This window comes from Hemiscyllium ocellatum, chromosome 3 (genome assembly GCF_020745735.1).
Source record: "Hemiscyllium ocellatum isolate sHemOce1 chromosome 3, sHemOce1.pat.X.cur, whole genome shotgun sequence".
Classification (NCBI taxonomy): domain Eukaryota; kingdom Metazoa; phylum Chordata; class Chondrichthyes; order Orectolobiformes; family Hemiscylliidae; genus Hemiscyllium; species Hemiscyllium ocellatum.
In genome coordinates this window covers 59012961-59034329 of record NC_083403.1, presented here as the reverse complement: position 1 = coordinate 59034329, position 21369 = coordinate 59012961, and the positions used below count along the sequence as shown (strand labels likewise).

Sequence of the window (21369 nt, the reverse complement as noted above, 5' to 3'; positions counted from 1 at the left end):
TCATTTACAAGATACCATGCAAGAACTGTATAAAAAAAACACTACATCGGACAAACTAGCAGGATACATGAACATCATCTGGGCACCAAAAGACACGGAGTAGAGTGATGCTGAAAAAGCACAGCAGTTCAGGCAGCATCCGAGGAGCAGGAAAATGGATATTTTGGGAATACAGGCAGAGTGCCTGAAGGGTGGAGAGATAAATAAGAGGAGGGTGGGGGTGGGGAGAAAGTAATATAGAGTACAATAGGTGAGTGGGGGTGGGGATGAAGGTGATAGGTCAGGGGGAAGGGTGGAGTGGATAGGGGGAAAACAAGAAATGCCAGTAGGACAGGTCATGGGGAGGGTGTTGAGCTGGAAGTTTGGAACTGGAGTGAGGTGGGGGAAGGGGAAATGAGGAAACTGGTGAAGTTTACATTGATGCCCTGGGATTGAAGTGTTCCGAGGCGGAAGATGAGGCGTTCTTCCTCTAGGCGTCAGGTGGTGAGAGAGCGGCTGTGAAGGAGGCCCAGCACCTCCATGTCCTCGGCTGAGTGGAAGGTGGAGTTGAAATGTTGGGCCACAGGGCGGTGTGGTTGCCTTCCACATCCATCCACACCAGATGGCCTCCTTTAGAGACCGCAATTTCCCTTCCCACATGGTTAAAGATGCCCTCCAATGCATCTCGTCCATATCCCGCACTTCCACCCTCAGACCCCACCCCACCAACTGTAACAAGGACAGAACCCCCTGGTGCTCACCTTCCACCCTACCAACCTTTGCATAAACCAAATCATCCGCCGACATTTCTGCCACCTCCAAACAGACTCCACCACCAGGGATATATTTCCCTCCCCACCATTTTCCACCTTCCACAAAGACCCTTCCCTCCATGATTACCTGGTCAGGTCTACGCCCCCCAACAACCCACCCTCCCATCCTGTCACCTTCCCCTGCCACCACAGGAATTGTAAAACCTACACCCACACTTCCTCCCTCACCTCCATCCAAGGCCCTAAAGGAGCCTTCCACATCCATCAAAGTTTTACCTGCACATCCACCAATATCATTTATTGTATCCGTTGCTCCCGAAGCGCTCTCCTCAACGTTGGGGAGACTGGACGCCTCCTAGTAGAGTGCTTTAGGGAACATCTCTGGGACACCTGCACCAATCAACCACACCGCCCTGTGGCCCAACATTTCAACTCCACCTCCCACTCAGCAAGGACCTGGAGGTCCTGGGCCTCCTTTGCCACTCCCTCACCACCCGACGCCTAGAGGAAGAACGCCTCATCTTCCACCTTGGAACACTTCAACCCAGGGCATCAATGTGGACTTCACCAATTTCCTCATTTCCCCTTCCCGCACCTCACCCCAGTTCCAAACTTCCAGCTCAGCACTGTCCCCCATGACTTGTCCTACCTGCCTAAATCTTTTTCACCTATCCACTCCACCCTGACCTATCACCTTCATCCCCTCCCCCATTCACCTATTGTACTCTGCTACTTTCTGCCCACTTACACCCTCCTCTCATTTATCTCTCCACCATTCAGGCATTCTGCCTGTATTCCAAAACATCGATTTTGCCCAACACATCGATTTTCCTGCTCCTCGGATGCTGCCTGAACTGCTGTGCTTTTCCCGCAACACTCTACTCCAGAATCTGGTTTCCAGCATCTGCAGTCATTGTTTTTACCCACCAAAAGAAACAACCCACTATTGCCAATTTCTATACATACAGACAAAGGAGGACACCACTTTGTCTGGGACAACACATGCATCCTAGGACAGGCAAAACAAAGACATGCACTTAAAGATATGGCATTCTAACCAGAACTCCATCAATAAACACATCAATTTAGATCCTATCAACCTTCCCTTGAAAAAAAGAACTGGAAATGACGTCACCCACCTTAAGAAACCAAGATCTATAATAGAGAGTGGGACATGCCACCAACGTTTCACTGGAGACTCTCACTGATGACTGTTCATCAGAGCTAAAGTGAAGTGTGGAGGGGACAGCATTTATGGTATAGTTTGGGAGTGGGGCGGTGAAGTGTAGAGTGCTAATGGAGAAAATATGTTGATAGTTCAGATTAAGTGATTGGGATGTGAGTGTGGCAGAACAATGGTGTGTCTAACTGCCAGATTGGAAAGAATAGACAGTTCCACTGGATGGGGGAGAGGGGAAACAATGTAACAAGTAAAGCTAATAGAAAGAGATAAAATGGGAGTTGGTTCGCAATTTGAAGATGTCTAACTCAATATTAAGTCCAGAAGGCTGTGAAATGCCCAATCTGAAAATGAGATGTTGTACCTCCATTTTGCGCTGTGGTTCACTGGAACACAGCAGCATGCTGAGGACAGACACATGGGCACGAGCATGTTGTGTTAAGATGTCCAGCTACCAGAAGGTCAGGGTCATGCTTGTGCACAAACTGGAGGTATTCTGCAAAATCACCACCCAGTCTGCATTTTGTTTTTCCAGTGTGGAGTAAGCAACAATGGGTGCAGTGAATACAATACACAAGATTGAAATGCTGCTTTATCTGGAAAAGACTGTTTAGGCCCTTGGATGGTGAGCAGGTAGGTGGTGAAGGGGCAGGTGTTATACCTTCTGTGGTTACACAGGAAGGTGCTGTGCAGAGGAGGAAGGTTGGACCGTTCTGGTGGGGAATGGTGGTATAGAGGGATTGGGCGTCCATGGTGAACAGGAGACAGTTAGGACCAGGGAACTGGAAATTGTCAGTGTGATGGAGGGTGTCAGAGGAATCACAAATGTAGATTGGACCAATGGAGAGAGGATGGAGTCAAAGTAGGCCCAGCTTCTAATTTAACCAGAGATTGTGATGGAGCATGAGAATTGAGACTGCATCAAAGACTTTGCTGGCTGGGTCAAAGAAAATGGCTTCAGTCTTTCCATTATTTACTTTAGTGAGAGTGCAATTTGGGTAAGGTGTGAAGCAGTTCACTATCACTTGCTTATCAACATTAAAAGCAAACATAACCTCAACAGATTTTCTCTTCACTGTTCGACTTTAATAACTTAACTTAAACATTGTGAACAAACAGCTTTGAGGAAAACTGAAGGTCAAAACGTCTTGTGCTGCATTTGTTGCAACTCTGATGCAAGAAGCAGACTTGGAAAAGGAGATATCAGTTGTAGAGCATGCAAAAAGGATGATGATTATTGGGCCATGTTTGGCATGGAGATAGTATGTGAACAGTAAATCATTGTCCTTCAATCAGGTAGATTGATTCTAATTGGTCACAATGTTCCCATGGGGTGGAGCAGGCAGTATTCACAACTTTTTTTTCACCCAGTGGTAAAATTACAATACGTGTACAAATTCCTCTTGTCTACATCTACAAAATACCTTGCAAGAACTGTAACAAACACTACATTGGACAACGGGCAGAAAACTAGCCATCGGGATACATGAACATCAACTAGCCACAAAATGACATGTACGGATGAGGAACAACACCACTTTGACTGGGATAACACATCTATCCTAGGACAAGCCAAACAGAGACAGCACGAGACCTAGAAGCATGACATTTCAACTGAAACTCTATCAACAAACACATTGACTTGGATTCCGTTTACCATCCCTGAGAAAAATAACAGGAAATGACATCATAGGAAATTATGTCACCACAGGAAATGGCATCACCAACCCAAGGAAACTGATGCATGTAAATAGAAAGCGGGCTACACCATCAGTGCTTTATTCGGAGGCTCGCTGAAGCTGTTACCTAGTATGGTGATAAAACATCTGAAAACAAAACTTCCAGCTCAGCGAGCAAACCTACATCCAGAACCTCAGCCTGAGCTACACATCTTCTCAAAACTCGCTAACAGGGTCCTGCACATTAATACATGTGGCTACTGGTAAATGTATTACACCCAAGCCTGGTTGATAAGCTTAAATTGATTCCCAGCATAGTTCTTAGCACAAGCCATATTATTTGATATTTATGTCTAATAGCAGAATTACATGAAATGGTGGACCTATGGTTCTGAGGCTTGCAAGTGCAAGTTGGTTTGATGTGCCCAGTGCATAGTCTGTTGCAAGCAACCAAAAGGGTATGTTGACTGATACAATCTGTCAGTCTTTAGCACATATCAGCTATGTAACACCAACTATTTGCTGGACTTCCATACCAATGCTGGCCCACCCAATCAGCATCATCTCATGTATAAATTTATATCCTCTTTTCAAGCCTGCTTCTTAAGTGTTAGTCTCGATGTGTGCAAGAAGAGAAGTTTCGATTTCTCATCTGTTATTCTTTTGAACATTTTAAATTCACAGGATGGCTTTGGTATATATTCTTAACAGTTCGAGAAATCTGTGTTTGTTTCAAGTTCTGTTTATCTGCTGTCAAATGATTATTTAAAATAAATAGATTGAGATATAAAGACGGGGTAATTTCGGTTTCACTTAATCAGAACCTACCTGGATCAGATGGCTGAAGAGGTAAATGACCGACTACAAGAAGCTGGGCAGGTGACTATAGCAGAGCTATGTAAATTGTATGACCTTCCAGCTGACTTTTTAACAGAGGTGAGTAGATAGTTTCCATTGCAGTTAAGTTATTTGAGGCAGCTGATGTATAGTAATAAGGAACTGCGTCAAGCTCTGACATTTTCTAGTGATTTGTTTTAAAATTCCGCAGGTTTTCGAAGTAATAAAACCAAGACTACATTAGTTATATTGGTTTTGAGTAGCCAATTATAAAAGGAGTGTTCCAACAGGAACAGTTGTTTTAATAAGTTGTAAAATAATTTATTCTGCCATTGGGTGGAGAACAAGCTTTATCATGTCTGTTCCTTTAAGCACACTAAATAGCCCTAAGTTGATGCAGCTTCAGGCCAGTTAGAGTAATTATTGATCTTTAAATCTGAAAATTCCAAAAAATCTGTGGCTGTTATGACTAACCAGGTGAAGTCTGATATGTAATTGTTTATGAGGTGAATGTTTTCAAGGTTCTCTGGGCTACCTGATCCCAAATTATCTTCAAATCCAGGCAGGGCATTTTTTTTCCTTTTGCATCTATGTAATATGCTTTTGCAGAATTTGCAATTATAGTGATGGCAAAAATCAGCAACCTGTCTGACCCGTGTGATCAATCCTAGCTGATGTCAGTACTGGACAAGTCGCATTCCCCCAGATTGAATCTACTTGCCACATGTTTATTTTGTCTTGATTTTAATAAAGTGGTCTCTAACTAAAATGTAAGAACATAATTCTGCAGATTTTGCTTCAGCAATAGAAACAAAGATAAAATATAATTAGCGAAACTATCTACTTATAAATTTGAATATTTTAAAACACAGAGTAAAAGTATAATCCCATTTAACCTAAAATGCTTCTTTATAAATTGGAAAGGAAAAACAACAGCTTTTCAGTCGAATCCTAAAACACACTATTTACAGTATCCAAAAGCACCACTTATACAATGCTCACACCCCTGTCTCGGTCTTTAGCATCTCAGCAGGTTTACTGCCATCTTCTGAACATCCATCTCTTACTGACTGCTGGTTTTGGCACAACACTCCCATCTCAAAAACTAATTTTTAAAAGACTCTACCTGGCAAACGTAGCTTGTTATTGACTATTAGTGTCTGCCACCCCAAAAGAAAATGTTCTATTGCAGCTTTTTGCCAGTTGCTGCTGGATCTGCCTGTAATTTCCTCTCAAAGGTCATTCTGTTCCTGCATAACACACACTTCTGACTCTCTATGGACCGTCCTGTTCTAAAAGGGAATTTTCCAGCCATTTCAAAGCATCAAAAGAACTTAATATTCCTTCCCTTTGAAAGGTACCTGATGGACCATGTGCAGTGCACATCCACACAGGCCTAGTACAAAGGGAAATAAGTCCAGACTTTAATAGCCAGAACAAATCAGATGGAGAAAGGAAGCCAGCAAGTAAGCTTATAAGTCATAAGTGAAATTAGGTGCAAGAGCAAACTGGCTGATGATACTGGAGCTGAGAGAGGGAAGAGAGACAGAATCTCAAATTCAAGCAGAGCAATCAGTGGCAAACAGCACTGGAGATATCAGCCATGTTACCTTAAAAGTAATAGAACTTAATCTGCAGTTAGACTTTCGGAAGGCAACAAACTGCTGTTCGTATTATCATATTCCTGACCTTGTTTTTAAAAAAGATCTTTGACTTGATGCATAGCAAAGTTATGGTCCAGTAATACCTAAATCTCTCACTTTCTGAAATGCATTCAACAGTTATTTTTGAGAAGTTCTGCAGCTATGAAATATGAGAGATTGTCTCTGTCTATGTTTAGTATTTGTATATTGGTATTTTTCTATCTAAATTTAAAGGCATTATCAGTGCGCCTAGGCAGAATTATAAATGGACAGATGGATACCTTTGATCGAGGAATCATCTTTACTGATGCTTTTGTTGCTCAGCATAAAGCACGGATTCGTGGACTCTTCAGTGCAATAACCAGGTATGGCTCATTATTATAATCTCCTCTTCATTCAATTCAGATAAGAAGTTAATCAATTACTGTTCAGGTTAAACCTTGCAGCAAGGCTATAACAGGAGAAAGTAATAAAAGTGAGATGTGCTTATTCTAATTATTAGGCATGGATCATTTTATATTAATGCGATCTAACCTAGCACTTCCTTGTAATGTAAGTACCAGAAATGAACAATTATTGTCCTGAAAATGTCTCTTAAGTAGATGACTACCAATTTTATATCGGTCATTTTAAATTGTCAGCTGTCAGTACAGGATGAGTTCTAAGGTGTCAGTGAAATTGGGAAAGGTATAATGTCACGATTATTTTGTAATGATTGTGTGTTGGAGAGAACCCCCATTGCTACTTCTATTGCTCTGGTGACGTAGTTCAAAAAGGAATGCCCTATCTGCAAGGAACAAAGAATAGTTTCGTCTTTTCAGCCTTTTTAAGCTATCAGTTTGAATTTTAATGATTTCTTTAACATCTTTGCACCAATTAGTACTTTGCATCTGTATTCACTATAGAAAAGGATAATATAGGTACAGAGATAGAGAAGCTCTGAAATACTTGAACAACTAGAAGATGTGAAAGTGATTTATACCCTAGATTCAGATAAAATGTATATCAAGCTGCTGTAGGAGACAAGGGAGGAGATTGAAGGGGTTCTGATAGGATTTGAAATTATTTTCTGATAACAGGAGTGATGCTGTTGTACTGGCGGACAGTGAACATGGTACTATTATTCAAGAAGAGTGGTAAGGATTAACAAGGAAAGCACAGGCTCGTGAGTCTAACATCTGTGTTGGTGAAACTACTGAGAAAACAATAAAGGGCATAATTAATCTCCACTTGGAAAGGCATATATTGATCAAAAATAGTTAACATGGCCTTGCCAGGGGCCATCCTGTCTAATAAACTTGATTGACTTTTTCAAGCAGGTGACGTGTGTAGAATAGGGGTAGTGCAGTTGATGTAATCAGTATGGACTTCAGTAAGGGTGTTGACAAGGTCTTGCATGGTAAACTGGTTAAGAAGCTAAGACCATATGGAATCCTGGGCAATTTGGTAAATTTTGATCCAAAATTAGCTTAGTAACAGAAGGCAGAGAATGATGGTCAAAGGGTGCTTTGACACTGAAAGCTTATTTCCAGTGGCATCCCATGGAAGGCTTGGTGCTGGTACCCAGTCGCTTGTTGTGTACATTAAGGATGTAAACATGAATGTAGGAGGTTTGAACAGTTATAGGAAAATTGGTGGCGTGGTAAATAGTGAGAATAAGTGCCTTCACCACCTATAGAACCGTAAGGACAGGCTAGTTGTGTGTATCAAATGGAACTTAATCATGAAAAGTGAGAGTTGGTTATTTTTTGGGAGGACTAACAAGATAAAAGAGTGCACATTGAATAATAGCACCCTAGGAAATGCAGAGGACTAGAGGTACCTTTATATTTATGTGCTTAGATCCTTAAAACCAGCAGAGCAGGTAGATAAGGTGGTAAGGAAAGCCCATTGGTTATTTGCCTTTATCAGTCGAGGTGGGAGAGTGTGGTGCTGGAAATGCACAGCCAGTTGAGCAGCATCCAAGGAGCAGGAGAGTCGATGTTTCGGGCATAAGCCCTTCATCAGGAAAGTGGCTTGAGAGCCAAGGGGGCTGAAAGATAAATGGAAGCGGGATGAGGCTGCGGGGGGGAAGGTAGAATGGGAATGCGACAGAAAGATGAAGGTGGGGGTGAAAATGATAAGTCGGGCGCAGGGGTGGAGGTGGAGCAGATAGATGGAAAGGAAGAGGGACGGGTAGGACCGTACAAGAGGACAGTGCTGAGTTGAGAGTTTCGGACTGGGATAAGGTGGGGGGGAATGGGGAAAGTAGTGAAATCCACATTGATCTCGTGTGGTTGGAGGGTTCCAATGTGGAAGATGAGGCATTCTTCCTCCAGAGGTCGGATGGTTAGGGTTTGGCGACAGACCAGTATGTCCTTGGCAGAGTGATCGTGGGGGGTGGTTAAAGTGTTCAGCTACAGGGCAGTGGTTTGGTTGGTGCGGGTCTCCCAAAGATGTTCTCTGAAACGATCTACAAGTTGGTGTGATGACTCCCCAATGTAGAGGAGACTACATTGGGGGCAACCGGTACAGTAGATGACCTTTGTGGAGGTACAGGTAGGTTTCTGTCAGATATGGAAGGATCCTTTGGGGCATTGGACAAAGGAGAGGAGGTAGGTGTTGGCACAAGTTTTGCACTTCCTGCGATGGCAGGGGAAGGTGTCGGGGGGGGGAGGGTGGATGGGTGGGGGTGGTGGGGTGGAGTGTGGACCTGACAAGGGAGTCACAGAGGGAATAGTCTCTCTGAAATGCAGATGGGGAGGGAGCTATATCTCTGGTGATGGGGTTTGTAGGTGGTGCTAATGGCGGAGGATGATGGGTTGTATCCAGAGGTTGGTGCAGTAGAAAGTGAGGACTGGGGGGGTTCAGTCCTTGCTGCGGTTAGAGGGGTGGGGTTCAAGGATGGAGGTGTGAGAAGTGGAGGAGATGCGCTGGAGGACATTGTCAACCATGTGGGAGGGGAAATTGCGGTCTTTGAAGAAGGAGGCCACCTACTATGTTCTTTGGTGGAATCGGTCCTCCTTGGAGCAGATGCAGTGGAGGCAGAGGAATTGGGAATAAGAGATAGCATTTTTACAGGAGGCAGTGTGGTAGCAGGTGGGTTTGTAGTGGATGTCAGTGTTCAGTCGGTCACCAGAAATGGAGATGGAGAGGTCCAGGAAGGGATGGGAAATGTCTGAGATGGTCCAGGTGAACTCGAGGTCAGGGTAGAAGATGTTGGTAAAGTTGATGAATTGTTCGAACTCCTTGTGGGAGCACGACGTACTTTTGGTACAGTCATCGATGTACTTGAGGAAAAGGTGGGGAATGATGCTAGTGTAGCTGCAGATGATTGTTCCATGTACCCGATGAAGAGGCAGGCGTAGCTGGGGCCCATGTGGGTGCCCACGGCTATCCCTTAGGTTTGGAGGGACTGGGAGGATTGGAAGAAGTTGTTGAGGGTGAGGACCAGTTCAACCAGTTGAGTGAGGGTGTCAGTGGAAGGTTACTAGTTGGGACAGTGTGAGAGGAAGAAATGGGGGGATTGGGGCTTTCGTCATGGCAGATAGATATGTACTAGGACTGGATGTCCATAGTGAAGATAAGGCGTATGGGGGCCGGGGAAACAAAAATCGTGGTGGAGGTGAAGGGCGTGGATGGTGTCCCGAGCATAGGAGGCGAGCTTCTGGACTAAAGGGACAGGACTGTGTCTAGGTATGCAGAGATAAGTTCAGTGGGGCAGGAGCAGGCTAAGACAATGGATCAACCGGGGCAGTCAGGTTTGTGAATCTTGGGTGGAAGATAGAATCGGGTGGTGTGAGGTTCCCTGACCATGAGGTTGGAGGCTGTGGGTGGACATCCCCTGACTTTGGGGTTGGAGTGGAGGACAGCCTTTGCTGAGGAAAGGCCTCACCTTTATTAATCAAGGCCTTGAGTATAAGGAGGTTATTATGGAGCTGTATGTAATGTTGTTTATCTCACAGCTAGATGACAATACAATCCTTGTCACTACATCATAGGATGTGACTGGACTCGTGATGTTACAAAGGAGACTCAACAGGATGTCAGGTGTATAGACAGGGGATGTTTTCCTTTGAGAAGAGAATGATAAGGAGGACCTGACTGAGAGATACAAAGTTTTGAGGAGTGAAGATAGGCAGCAACATTTTCCCTTAGAAGTGTGATTATTAACTACATGGCACATTTGTAAGGTAAGGAGCAGAAGATTTGGAGAGGTTTTGAGGATCTTTCAATCAACCATGCGTGATGTAGATTGTCTACAGCCTCTAGACACAAGCTAGCAACCTGGTCTGGGAAATTCTAGCTAGGGAACAGATGCAAGCACATGCTTTGTATGCCATTAGCCACAAAAAAAATGGAATGTTTGTAATGTTTACGTCAATCATTTGAAGGAAAATGATTTTATTTTTCTCTTTTGTAACTTGCCTTGAAATTCAGAAGAGTACTTAGTGAAGTGTTGCTTCAAGGCTGTTTTGGTATAACCTTTTTCTATTACTTTTACAATTATTTAATCAATAAATGGACTGATTTCTGTAAATTTGGGTATAAGTGTTTTGGTTTGGAAAAGCACAGTAGTTCATTAATCCTGAGTTTTTAGCGATGAACTCGTTAAAAATGAATCAGAGCGGCAACTATGTTTGAGTTCTGTACTTGAAATATAGTCAATTTTAAAATGGGTTTTTAATGTTCTTTGTCAACAGGCCAACACCAATAAACTCTTTGATAACTCAATATAAATTTCAAGAACATCTTCTGTACTGTAAGTTTGCAACGGAACTACTCTGTTCTTGATAATGAGATTTAGTGTTGAAATACAGTTAAGTAGGTACAATTTATTTTTGTCGCATAACCTTTAAAGCAGGAGGGCTGGTGATACTATTCAGTTGAGAACATTGCACTGAAGTATGATCTTACAAAAAAAAAGTCCTTGTAGAATCATTTTATTGTCTGGTCAAACCACGTCACATGATGAGAAACACTACTTGTTCTATGTTTTATTGCCTAAACAAAGTAGGGGCTATATTTTTGTTTTATTATTTGTTCAGTTTCTCTGGTTTGACTGTAATAAATTATAGATCACTTGAATCTGAGAAAATTTTTAACAATGTCTCAGGATGAGTACTTCACACAAACCTGATTTTGGATTTGGCATCGAACATAGGTGATACCAACAAGAAATTATTCTTTTATTACACAGAGATACTTCTGAAACTAAATCCTTGAAGCTTGTAGATGTTTCTCTCTCCAATTACTGTGTTGCCACCCTTTTTCTCAAAGCTAAATTTATCAACCTCACTTCTTAAAAAAAAAGCACCTCAACTTTATGACCTCTCTCTGTAATCTCTACTGTACCATTCTCCTTTATCACCTCTCCTCGAATATCCAACTCTTTAGGACCTCCCACATTTGGTTTCACTTTTGTCTATCCAGTCCTAGAGCATCCTCACTTAGATTTTGATGCCAAATCCATGAGAGTTGTCCTAGACCCTATCTTTCCCCCTTCTACTTATTCACTCACTCATTCTTGCTCTCTCTTTTTCTCTCACCAACCCACTCATACCCTGTCAGTCTCTCTCTCTGTCTGTCTATGTGTCCCTCTCGCCCCCTCTCCTAATGACGGATCATCAATCAAAAACATCAGTTCTCTTTTCTCCCTAAATGCTACCCTCATTACTGGATATTTCCTACATTTGCAGTCTATTTGAACACTGGGGGTTTCCTAGATGACCCCTTATCCACCATTCTGTTCACCCCATTGTCTTGTATTCATTAGCTGCACCAGCTACCATTTATCCCAAGTTAAAATTCTGTTTTGTATGTTTAAATCCCTTGTTAACTTCTCTTCCTTATTTTCCAACTCTACATTCTCCACAATCAATCAACCTCCCTCAAGGATTAATGCTCCACCTTACTATTTGGCTCCAGTTTCAGAATTTTCCAGCTTCAGCCTTTCATTTTCCCTCTTCCTTCATGGTTTGTCACTCCATTGCTCATGATCTCCTTAAAGCCTCTGTCCTTGAAAAATTCTTTATTCAATTGACTCTTGTCTTTGCATAGTTCCTTTAAACTTTACCTTACCCTTAGCTCAGTGCCTTCAACGGCTTAAGTCCATTACCTCAGAATTCCCTTTGAAATACCCTTCACTTACCTTTTCTCTAATGCCCCCTTTAAAACTCACCTCATATAGTCAGCATTCATGTATTTCTGATTGAGACTCTTGGGAGCACTTTGTTATCTTATCCTATGTTATTAGATATGATAATCTTACACAAAAATGTAATCTTATTTCAGTAAATTCTTAATTTTGGTATATTGAAGAGAACAGGAAAGGTTTTTATGCCATAGACCAATCAATTGAAATTCTGCAGTACCTTGTTTTCCCATTAGAGGGAGTTATCACCTTCCAGAAACACAGCTGTACATAAAAACGTACAAATTAATACCAGGGAACGCTGTTTTGGTCCCTCAAACCTGCTTGTGGTTCAGTAAAATCAGGGCTGATCTGATTATGGTCTCAACTCCACATTCTCACCAACCTTTCAGCACTAGTTACTTCCAGGACGTTGTTCCCTACTTTCTCTCTCATTGTCACAGTGCCAGAGACCTGGGTTCAATTCCTGTCTCAGGCGACTGACTGTGTGGAGTTTGCACATTCTCCCCATGTCTGCGTGAGTTTCCTCCGGGTGCTCCAGTTTCCTCCCACATTCCAAAGATGTGCAGGTTAGGTGAATTGGCCATGTTAAATTGCCAGTAGTGTTAGGTGAAGGGGTAAATGTAGGGGAATGGGTGGGTTGCGCTTCGGTGGGTTGGTGTGGACTTATTGGGCCGAAGTAATCTACTCTAATCTGATCTATTCCCTGTTCTGTAATTTTTGAAATTTTTATATTGTTTTATACATTTTATCAAGTTCAGCAAGCCCAGGGATATGATGCTGAGTACCTAGTGCACTGATGTTTACCAACTGCAGATTATGGGATACTGACATCTTTTTTAATCCTACACCTGTTCATTGCTTTAGATCAAAGTGTGTGAGATTCCAACCAAGAGGTTTACTGTTTGATTTTATTATGATTTTGATTTATGTAAATTAGGCGTCCTAATGCGAAAGCAATTTTTTTCTTGACGCTCTGTACCCAGTTTTCAGACAAGAATCGCCAACATTAAATAATTTGCACTGTGTTTATGGAGTTATTCTGGACATTCATTGCCCTTGGACTTTTCTCAATGGAACCATTGGGCAACCTTTTAATGATGCATCATGTTCCTTTTGTTCTCAGAAATGACAATGCTGGAGCAGCCATTCTCTTTAACATTCTAGCCCCTGACAGAATGGTGACCAGAGCAAAAACATTACTCTTGACATCGAAAGGAAGTGGTGGCAGGGCTGCAGGAAAGGGCAGAAGATAGATCTGCCTGGTACTGACCTTCAACAGGAATTTCCACTGGCCCTGTTGGATGGAGTCTCTGGCGTGTTCCCATCTGCCTGAGATCTCCTAGACACACTGCCAGGTTCAAACCTATCAGGGGGAATCTCCTGTCCCAGTCTTCATGAGCAGCTTCCTTTTGAGGTCAATGGTGAATCATGTTATTTCACAGCTGACAAAGACTTTTTGATAAAGTTTTTCAGTTTTAATGTTGAAATCCTAGAATAGCTCAAATATTTTATCAATCACTACCTACACGAATTATTGTTTATTTTGTAGCTTTTCTTGAAGAATTTATAAGAAATGGCCGTTTGAATGGAGCTGTGATTGGTGGCAGACAGGATAAAGCTGTTTATATTCCTGACATCTACTCGAGAACGCAAAATAACTGGGTGGATTCGTTTTTCAAACAAAATGGCTATTTGGGTAACTTGAACACTGTATTTTTAATAATTAAAAGCAGTAATTGTTGAAATTGAAACCTTGAAGTTATGATGTGCAAAACTACGCACTTTCGAACCAACTTGTACAGTAGATTCCGATTGCCCAGTGCTCAGACTGGTGCAGATATGCAACAGAAGTTGGAACACACATAACATGTTTGTATGAAATCAATTATAATTCTGCCAAGAATAAGGTGCAGTATCACTTTGGCTCAGACAGAGTTACCAAGCCAGTGGTTTCTCCAATGTCTATTCCTAAGCAGTTTTTGGTTAAGAAGTTGCAACAATTTTGCTGGAAAAATAGAACTATTTATGTTTGCCTTGATTCTTTTATCTAGTTTTTGTTTTAAATTAAAACTTTGGCATGTCATATTGCTTTTTTATTTGTTAGAACTGCAAAGTAATTGAACACTTAATTCTAGTCAGAAAATCTAAAACATAATGCTATTAGTTTATAGTAACAATATTTGACTGCTTTCACTGGTCTCTTTCTTTTCTGAACTTTATACATGGTCTATATAATCAGAGGGCTTGCACCCCGTATAAAAAAGGGATGTCCCTAAAGAGAATGGGTAACCAACAGAAAACTAAAGAGTCGAGTGCTTTTTATTTTAGCACAAGCAAGCATCACAAAACAAACCAATCAACATTCTTCTCAGAATTTTTAGTCTTTGTTTTTCATTTAGGTCTGTTTAAATACAAAAATGAGATTACACAAGATGCTCTGATGTTCCAATGTGGTTGTCTTGTATGTTGGTGTGGAAGACCGATGATCGAGCCAGAGTGTAGTGAGATCTTTGCAAAATGCTTTGTTGTCAGTTTTAAATAATGCACCAGAATTAATCACTGAGCTATACAACTGTAGAATGTTAAAAGACAATAGGTGTGATTCTTTTTTCCTTTGGTTGAGCTGCCTGTCCTGATACCAGTTTTCTCTGCTCTTGTCATCAAGGCAGTGTTTGACTGAGTATGGAATCAAGTAGACCTAGCAAAACCTTAGTCAATAGGAATGAAAGAGAAAACTCTTTGGTTGTAGTTATGCCGAGCACAAAGGGAGATGGTATTGGTTGTTGGAAGTCGGCCATCTCAGCCTGAAGGATATCTCTACAAGGGTTCCTCGAGGTAGTGTCTAAGACCCAACTATCTTCAACTGCTTCATCAATGATCTTTTCTCCACACTTAGGTCAGAAGTGGGGGTTTCACTGATGATTGCATAATGTTCAGCACCATTTGCAATGACTACAGTACTGAAGCCTTCCATGTCCAAGTATAGGAAGTTATGGGTTCTATCTAATCTTAATTAAATCTGAAATTAAAACAAAGAAATTGCAGCAGGTCTGGCAGCATCTGTGGAGAGAGAAACAAAGTTAACATTTTGACTCCAGTGAGACTCTTCCTCAGAGCCCTTCTTCAGGCTTGGACTGATTAGTGGCAGGTAATGTTTGTGGCACGCAACTGATAGTGAATTGGCATCTCGAACAAGAGAAAATGTAGCCGTCACTCCATTAACATTCAATGGCATTAACAATCAATGATTCCTTCACTATCCACATCTTGGATTTCACCATTGACCAGGACCTGATCTGGACTAGCTTTGGAATTCCAGTTACAAGAGCAGATTAGAGGCGAGGAAACCCGCATGAATAACTAGTCTTCTGCTTCCTCAAATCCAATCCACCATGGTTTTTGTAGACTGATGTATCTATGGAGGTCTACCCACAACATCTTTAGAAGTTTAGTGAAAACCCTATGTATGCTACGTTTTGACCACAAAATGGGAACAGCTTGGAGAAATTTCCTGCTGTATGATTATACTTGTTAAATTTTGATTCTTTTAAAAATGTCTTTTTTTCCTCTGGTTACTTAGACTGCCTTTCATTTTATTTCTATTCCCATTGAAATGAGCTGAAATGAACATTGAACTGCTATTGATGAGAAAGCAATTGCAATCCTTCAGGATTTCATTTTGTAGCATTTGATTTTATATCACTTTTCATTTTATTGTTGGCAAAAGAAGTACAAAGCAATTATTCCATATTATAGAATGAAGACACAATTAACTAGATGAAATCTTGTTGAGTTTGTATTCATTCTACGACACAGCACGTCAAGATGCAGAACCTAGACAAATAAAATCATATTTATCATTTAATGTATTGGAGCTTTTGGATCTAATCTATTGTTAATTCCTGCTCATGCTGATGTTAAATTCTTATGTATTCAAAAACTGTGGCACTGGAAAAGCGCAGCAGATCAGGCAGCATCCGAGGAGCGTTTCTGATGAAGAGCTCATGACCAAAGCATCGACGATTCTGTCCCTCGGATGCTGCCTGACCTGTTGTGCTTTTCCAGCACCACACGTTTTGATTCTGATCTCCAGCATCTGCAGTCCTCATTTTCCCCTTGAATTCTTATGTAACCTGGTGTGTTTCATTGACATTTGTGTTTCAGGAATTCTGAGTTTGATGTACTTGAGTTAAGATTACTTGGCCACATATATGTGGAGCCATCAGTTAAAGTGTTAGGATGATACAGTGACTTAACCCTGTTCATATAACAAAATGTGAACTATGAGGCGTAATTCATAACTCTGGGAGGGGAGATAGCTTTAGGATAGAGCACTAATACTTAAAGGGAATTGTTCTTTGTTCTGTTCTAGAATTTGATACTTTATGCAGACTGGGAATCCCTGACCCTGTGAATTATGTAAAGAAGCGATACAGGACCGCATCGATTACCAACTTGAAGGCCGTCTGCGTCGGGCGTATTATTGTTGATCAGGTAGAAGCTTCAGTAGAGGAGGCTCTCAGATCGGGCACATGGGTGGATATACAGGTATTGTTTTCCTAACACACTCCCAATAAGCATGCTTTCAAGTTTTTAGTTGTACAGTGAAGAAACAAAGTTCATGAGACAAAAAGAAAACCAGGGATGGAAATATATAATGTATTAAGCTTTTTGACTATTCATCAACAAATTCCTTCTGGGGAAAATAATTGTCAGTACATGCCAAATATTTTGTTAAGCATTGATGAGACATTTGCTTGTTATCTGATTTTAAAATCCAACTGGAGCACTCAGCAATTCCCTAAATTCGTGCTACCACCATGATGCGTGTACCAACATTGAGTTTGTGCTCATTTATGTACAGCATTTTCTAAACATATCCCTGTTGTGTTTGTGTTACAAGAAAGTAAAGTAATGGAGTTAATATTCCTAGTACACACCAGAAGAGCCCTTGTTCAGTAAAGGTAATTTTATTTGCAATTTAGTTACGCGGTGATTTTTGAGTGTTAAGTGTCCAATAGGAGTGTATTTAAAAATTATAACTAAAAACATGATTCAACTGGTGCGCTATCAAGAGCATTCGTTCTGGATGTATCACTACCTGGTATGGCAACTGTACCATTTCAAGATTGGAAATGGTTGCAGAGATTGGTGAACTTGGCCCAGACAATCATGAAGCCCAACCTCCCATCTATAGGATCCATATATCAGACCAGCTGTCAAAGAAAGGCTGCCAGCCTTCTCAAAGATCCATCCCACCCTGGCAATGTTTTTCTACAACCTCTACTGTCGAGGAGAAGGTGCAGAGGCCTGGACACACGCACCAGCCAGTTTCCAACAGTTTCTACCGTACTGTTGTTAGAATACTGAATGGACTCTCAAACTCTTAACATTCGCCTGTAACTGTGTTTTTGTTTTTGCCGCTGTTTACCTATTATTTACTTATCTATGCTACTTAATATGTGATCTGCCTGTATTGCTCGCAAGACAAAGCTTTTCACTGTGCCTTTTTACACATGACAATAAATTCAATTCAATTCAGCTGCAGAGTTTAGAAAATGAGTGGAACTGTCATGGTTTATAAATTGTTGCATGGTAGTGCAGAAATGGAGTATTTGTCTGAGACTCATTCATGAATTTGTGCAATATAGAGCAAGCATTGATCTGATTAGAGTAGCCATAATCCTTTCAGACAGCTTGAACCCTGTAGGACCCTATATTGGCATCAAGTTGGTGAGGTAAGCAAATAGGCGCTCTCCAATTTCGACATTGAAAAATGCCCAGTCGATCTCCAATTACCTTGGTAAGGGCAAAGGGTTCTAATAATTTGAGTAATAGCTAAAACTAGCTGTATCACACTACTACCTTACAGTAATAACAAAAATATTTTTTTCCATGAACAGGAGGCTCCTGAAGAGCCAAAAATACTTTTTGCATACTACATGAATGAGTGATCTGGTATGTAAATTTCAGTGCTGGTGTAATGCAAGGTAGGTAGGTTATATATCCCAACGCCTGGCGAATCATACCAAATAGCGTGTTGCTTTTGCTGTTCCTTAACGACAGAATACTGACCCCATTCAAAAAAGGACCCCAGAACGTAGAATTATATCTTATATTGGCGACTCTGTTTACCATTTACTGAAAAATCCTGCTAGTACTGTTCACAAGCTTTGCCTTGCAAGCACTACAGGCAGATCATATAGTTAAGCAGCATAGATAAGTAAATAGTAGGTAAACAGCGACAAAAACAAAAACACCGGTATAGGTGAATGTTAGGAGTGTAAACTACAGTAACCATTAATTTAAGTCTATCAGTCGGGCTTGTAATGAGGCTCACCTAGACTTGGTGGAAATTCATACACAGGACCACTTGCCTGCACGTGGGTCATGGCCTTGAATGTCATTTACTCTTCCAAGTGCTGATCCAAATATTCTTGCATCTGTCCTGGTGGGTGCAGAAAGATCTTTTGACACCATGGTTCTTTTCTCAGCAATATGCCATTATGATTATATAATGAACTGTTTTTATGACTATTTAATCATTATTGTTACTTTCCAATCACCAATCTCTCTTACCAATTCCCAGTAAACCATTGCTTCATGACCTATTTAGAGAGTATTTTATCCCTATGAACTCAACAGGAGTAAGTGATGGTCTTTTTTTCTTAACAGTGTAATTGCTGTAAGAAAATGTGCCCAGTTCTAATGTTAGGTATTTGCAAATCAGATAAATGTGTATGCAACAAAGGGGGGAAAAGTATACATTTTGATATCCATTAAGTCCTTTAAACATGTTTTGAGTAATTCTTCTTTGTTTTGTATATAGCCATTACTACCCAGTTCATTTTCTGAGGAAGATGCATCCATTTTGCTTCAGCAAGTGATGAGGACAATGCAAAAACATTCAGCTTGCAGGATTTTTGGGGACACTATCGTGGTCAGTGAGCAATTCATTAGCAGCTGTGCAACTTTGTTTGAGCAGATGATGCAGCACAAGGCTGAAAAGGTAAAGAAACACTTAATCACATCATATCTTAGCATGAAGCAATAGAGACAGGTCTACAGTGCTAAAGATTGATATCATTGTGATTCCATTAAAAATAATTGTTATTTTTGACCTTCTTATATTTCCTATTTGGTGGCAGTCTTTAAGCTACCTTGATATTTTATGAAGTTTCCTCCCAAAACCCAGATTTCTCACTTCTATATTCTTCTGCGTCTTTAAAAGACTCCTCAAATCTAAATTTTTACACAGTTGTTCAAGCATCCTAATTCTTTTCCTGTTTAACATCCGTTTTACTCGATGAAGCACTTCCGGAAGTTTGCTGCAATAAAGGCCTTAAATAAAAGCAGGTTAAAGCTGATTAGTACCAGAGACTACCTAAACTTATACATTCGAGATTATCCTGCCACAGTGCCAAATAATTTATTCTGGATTGTGACTGTGGGAATTTCACTGACTGCCGTCACAGAATTGTTACAGCACTGAAGGTGCCCATTGTTCACAACAGGTCTCTGTAGGAGCATTTTACCTCGTGCCACTTGCCTATCTTATCTATATAACCGTACATGTTCTTCCTTTCAGTTAACAATACAATTTCCCCTTATTTGTCGTCATTCAACGTGTCTCTAGCACATTCTCAAGCACCACATTCCAAATCCTCATTAATTGTGATATGAAAATGTTTTTCTTTATGTCGACATTGATTCTTTTGCCAATTGCTTAAATTCCCTGCCATCTCGTTCTTGATCCTTCCACCAATAGGAACTTTTTTCCCCCTCTGTCTAGACACCTCGTGATTTTGAATGCCTATATTAAATTTCTTCTCAACTGTCTCTTCAAGAAAAACTTCTCCAACCTATCTAAATAATTGTAATTCCTCATTATTGGAGCCATTCTCAGAGTCTTTTCACTGTCATGCCTTTCACATCTTTACTCAAGTAATACTGGACACTATACCCCAGGTAAGGCCAAACCAATGTCCTGTATGAACTTAATGTAGCATTTTTCTTTTGTACTCTGTCCTTAGTACTCTTAAGCTGTGCCCTGTTTAGTGACTTGTGAAAATAGGTACCTCTGCTTCTGTATTTATTAAGTATGCCCTAATGTTATAATGACTATCACTTCACTTCACACTTTTCTGCATTAAATGTAATCTGCTATTTGTCTGCCCATTTCACCAATGTATCAATTTCTCTGTCTCGCTCTCTGTCCTTCCCTTGTGAACCCCCTTCGCCCAATCACCAATGTACTCGGATCATGCTCGTGAGGGTATTTCACCTATACAAAGAATAGGTGAATCTGCAAGGTTGAGACCTGTTTTTAGCAAATCTAGTGTGCACACTCGAATTTTCATGCTATAGGAATGCCAAAACACCCCACTAGTGGAGACTGCTGATAATTTTAATGGCCAGCTGCCTCTTTAAAACACGTGCACAAACCCAATCTAACTCTTCCCCAATGCCCCTCGGGGAAAATGGGAATTTATGATGTTCAGGGTGTGAATTGTGATGTCGGACTATGGTTTGGACCTAGGTCTTTCAGGTGATTTGAATATCTGGTGGAATTAAACCATACTTTTACTACCTTATTGCATAAAGTTTATTTTTTTTAACTGTGTTTGTACCTTCTTTGTGTAAACCTTCTTACAATCTAGTTTTGATGTTTTGTTTGTGCTGTGTTCACGTTCACGTGTTTACAGTTTGCCTTTTTTTTTCTAGGAAATAAAGAACAACCATGCCCATGTTTTAACCGAGGAGGACCTGAAGCAGGCTGCTATTATAGCAGAAAGCATGATTTGTGTTAAAAAGGACAAGCGAGAGGACCGGAAGAAGAAAGCTTTGGGTGTGTTTATAAATTACAGTTCGCAACTGGGCTGCTGTATGTGTATTTTTACTCAATCTCTTTAGCAGCTTTCAACATTCAGATCAATTTCAAAACATTCAGTTTGTTTCTTTTAAATTTGCAAATCTTAAATTTGGTATTTTTCACAACTCTTTTTATCTTGTTATCTTGTGGCTTGTCTGTAATTTTAAAAATCTGGAAACAAAGCAAAAGCTAGTTACTTCTGTACTGTTTTTAAAGTGAGATGCTCCAGCGCCAATGAATGGTACAGTTTCTCCCTTTAGACTTCCCTCA

General features: G+C 40.8%; 1 protein-coding gene across 1 annotated transcript in view; it reads left to right on the top strand.

Moving 5' to 3' along the window:
• Positions 1-21369, top strand: part of ufl1 (UFM1-specific ligase 1) — a 57772-nt gene that overhangs the window by 13565 nt on the left and 22838 nt on the right. Inside the window, exons 5-11 of the mRNA XM_060820925.1 lie at positions 4433-4547; positions 6326-6456; positions 10774-10832; positions 13777-13923; positions 16600-16775; positions 19057-19236; positions 20952-21075. Coding sequence (XP_060676908.1) covers positions 4433-4547; positions 6326-6456; positions 10774-10832; positions 13777-13923; positions 16600-16775; positions 19057-19236; positions 20952-21075 — 932 coding nt within the window. The remainder of the gene's footprint in view (positions 1-4432; positions 4548-6325; positions 6457-10773; positions 10833-13776; positions 13924-16599; positions 16776-19056; positions 19237-20951; positions 21076-21369) is intronic.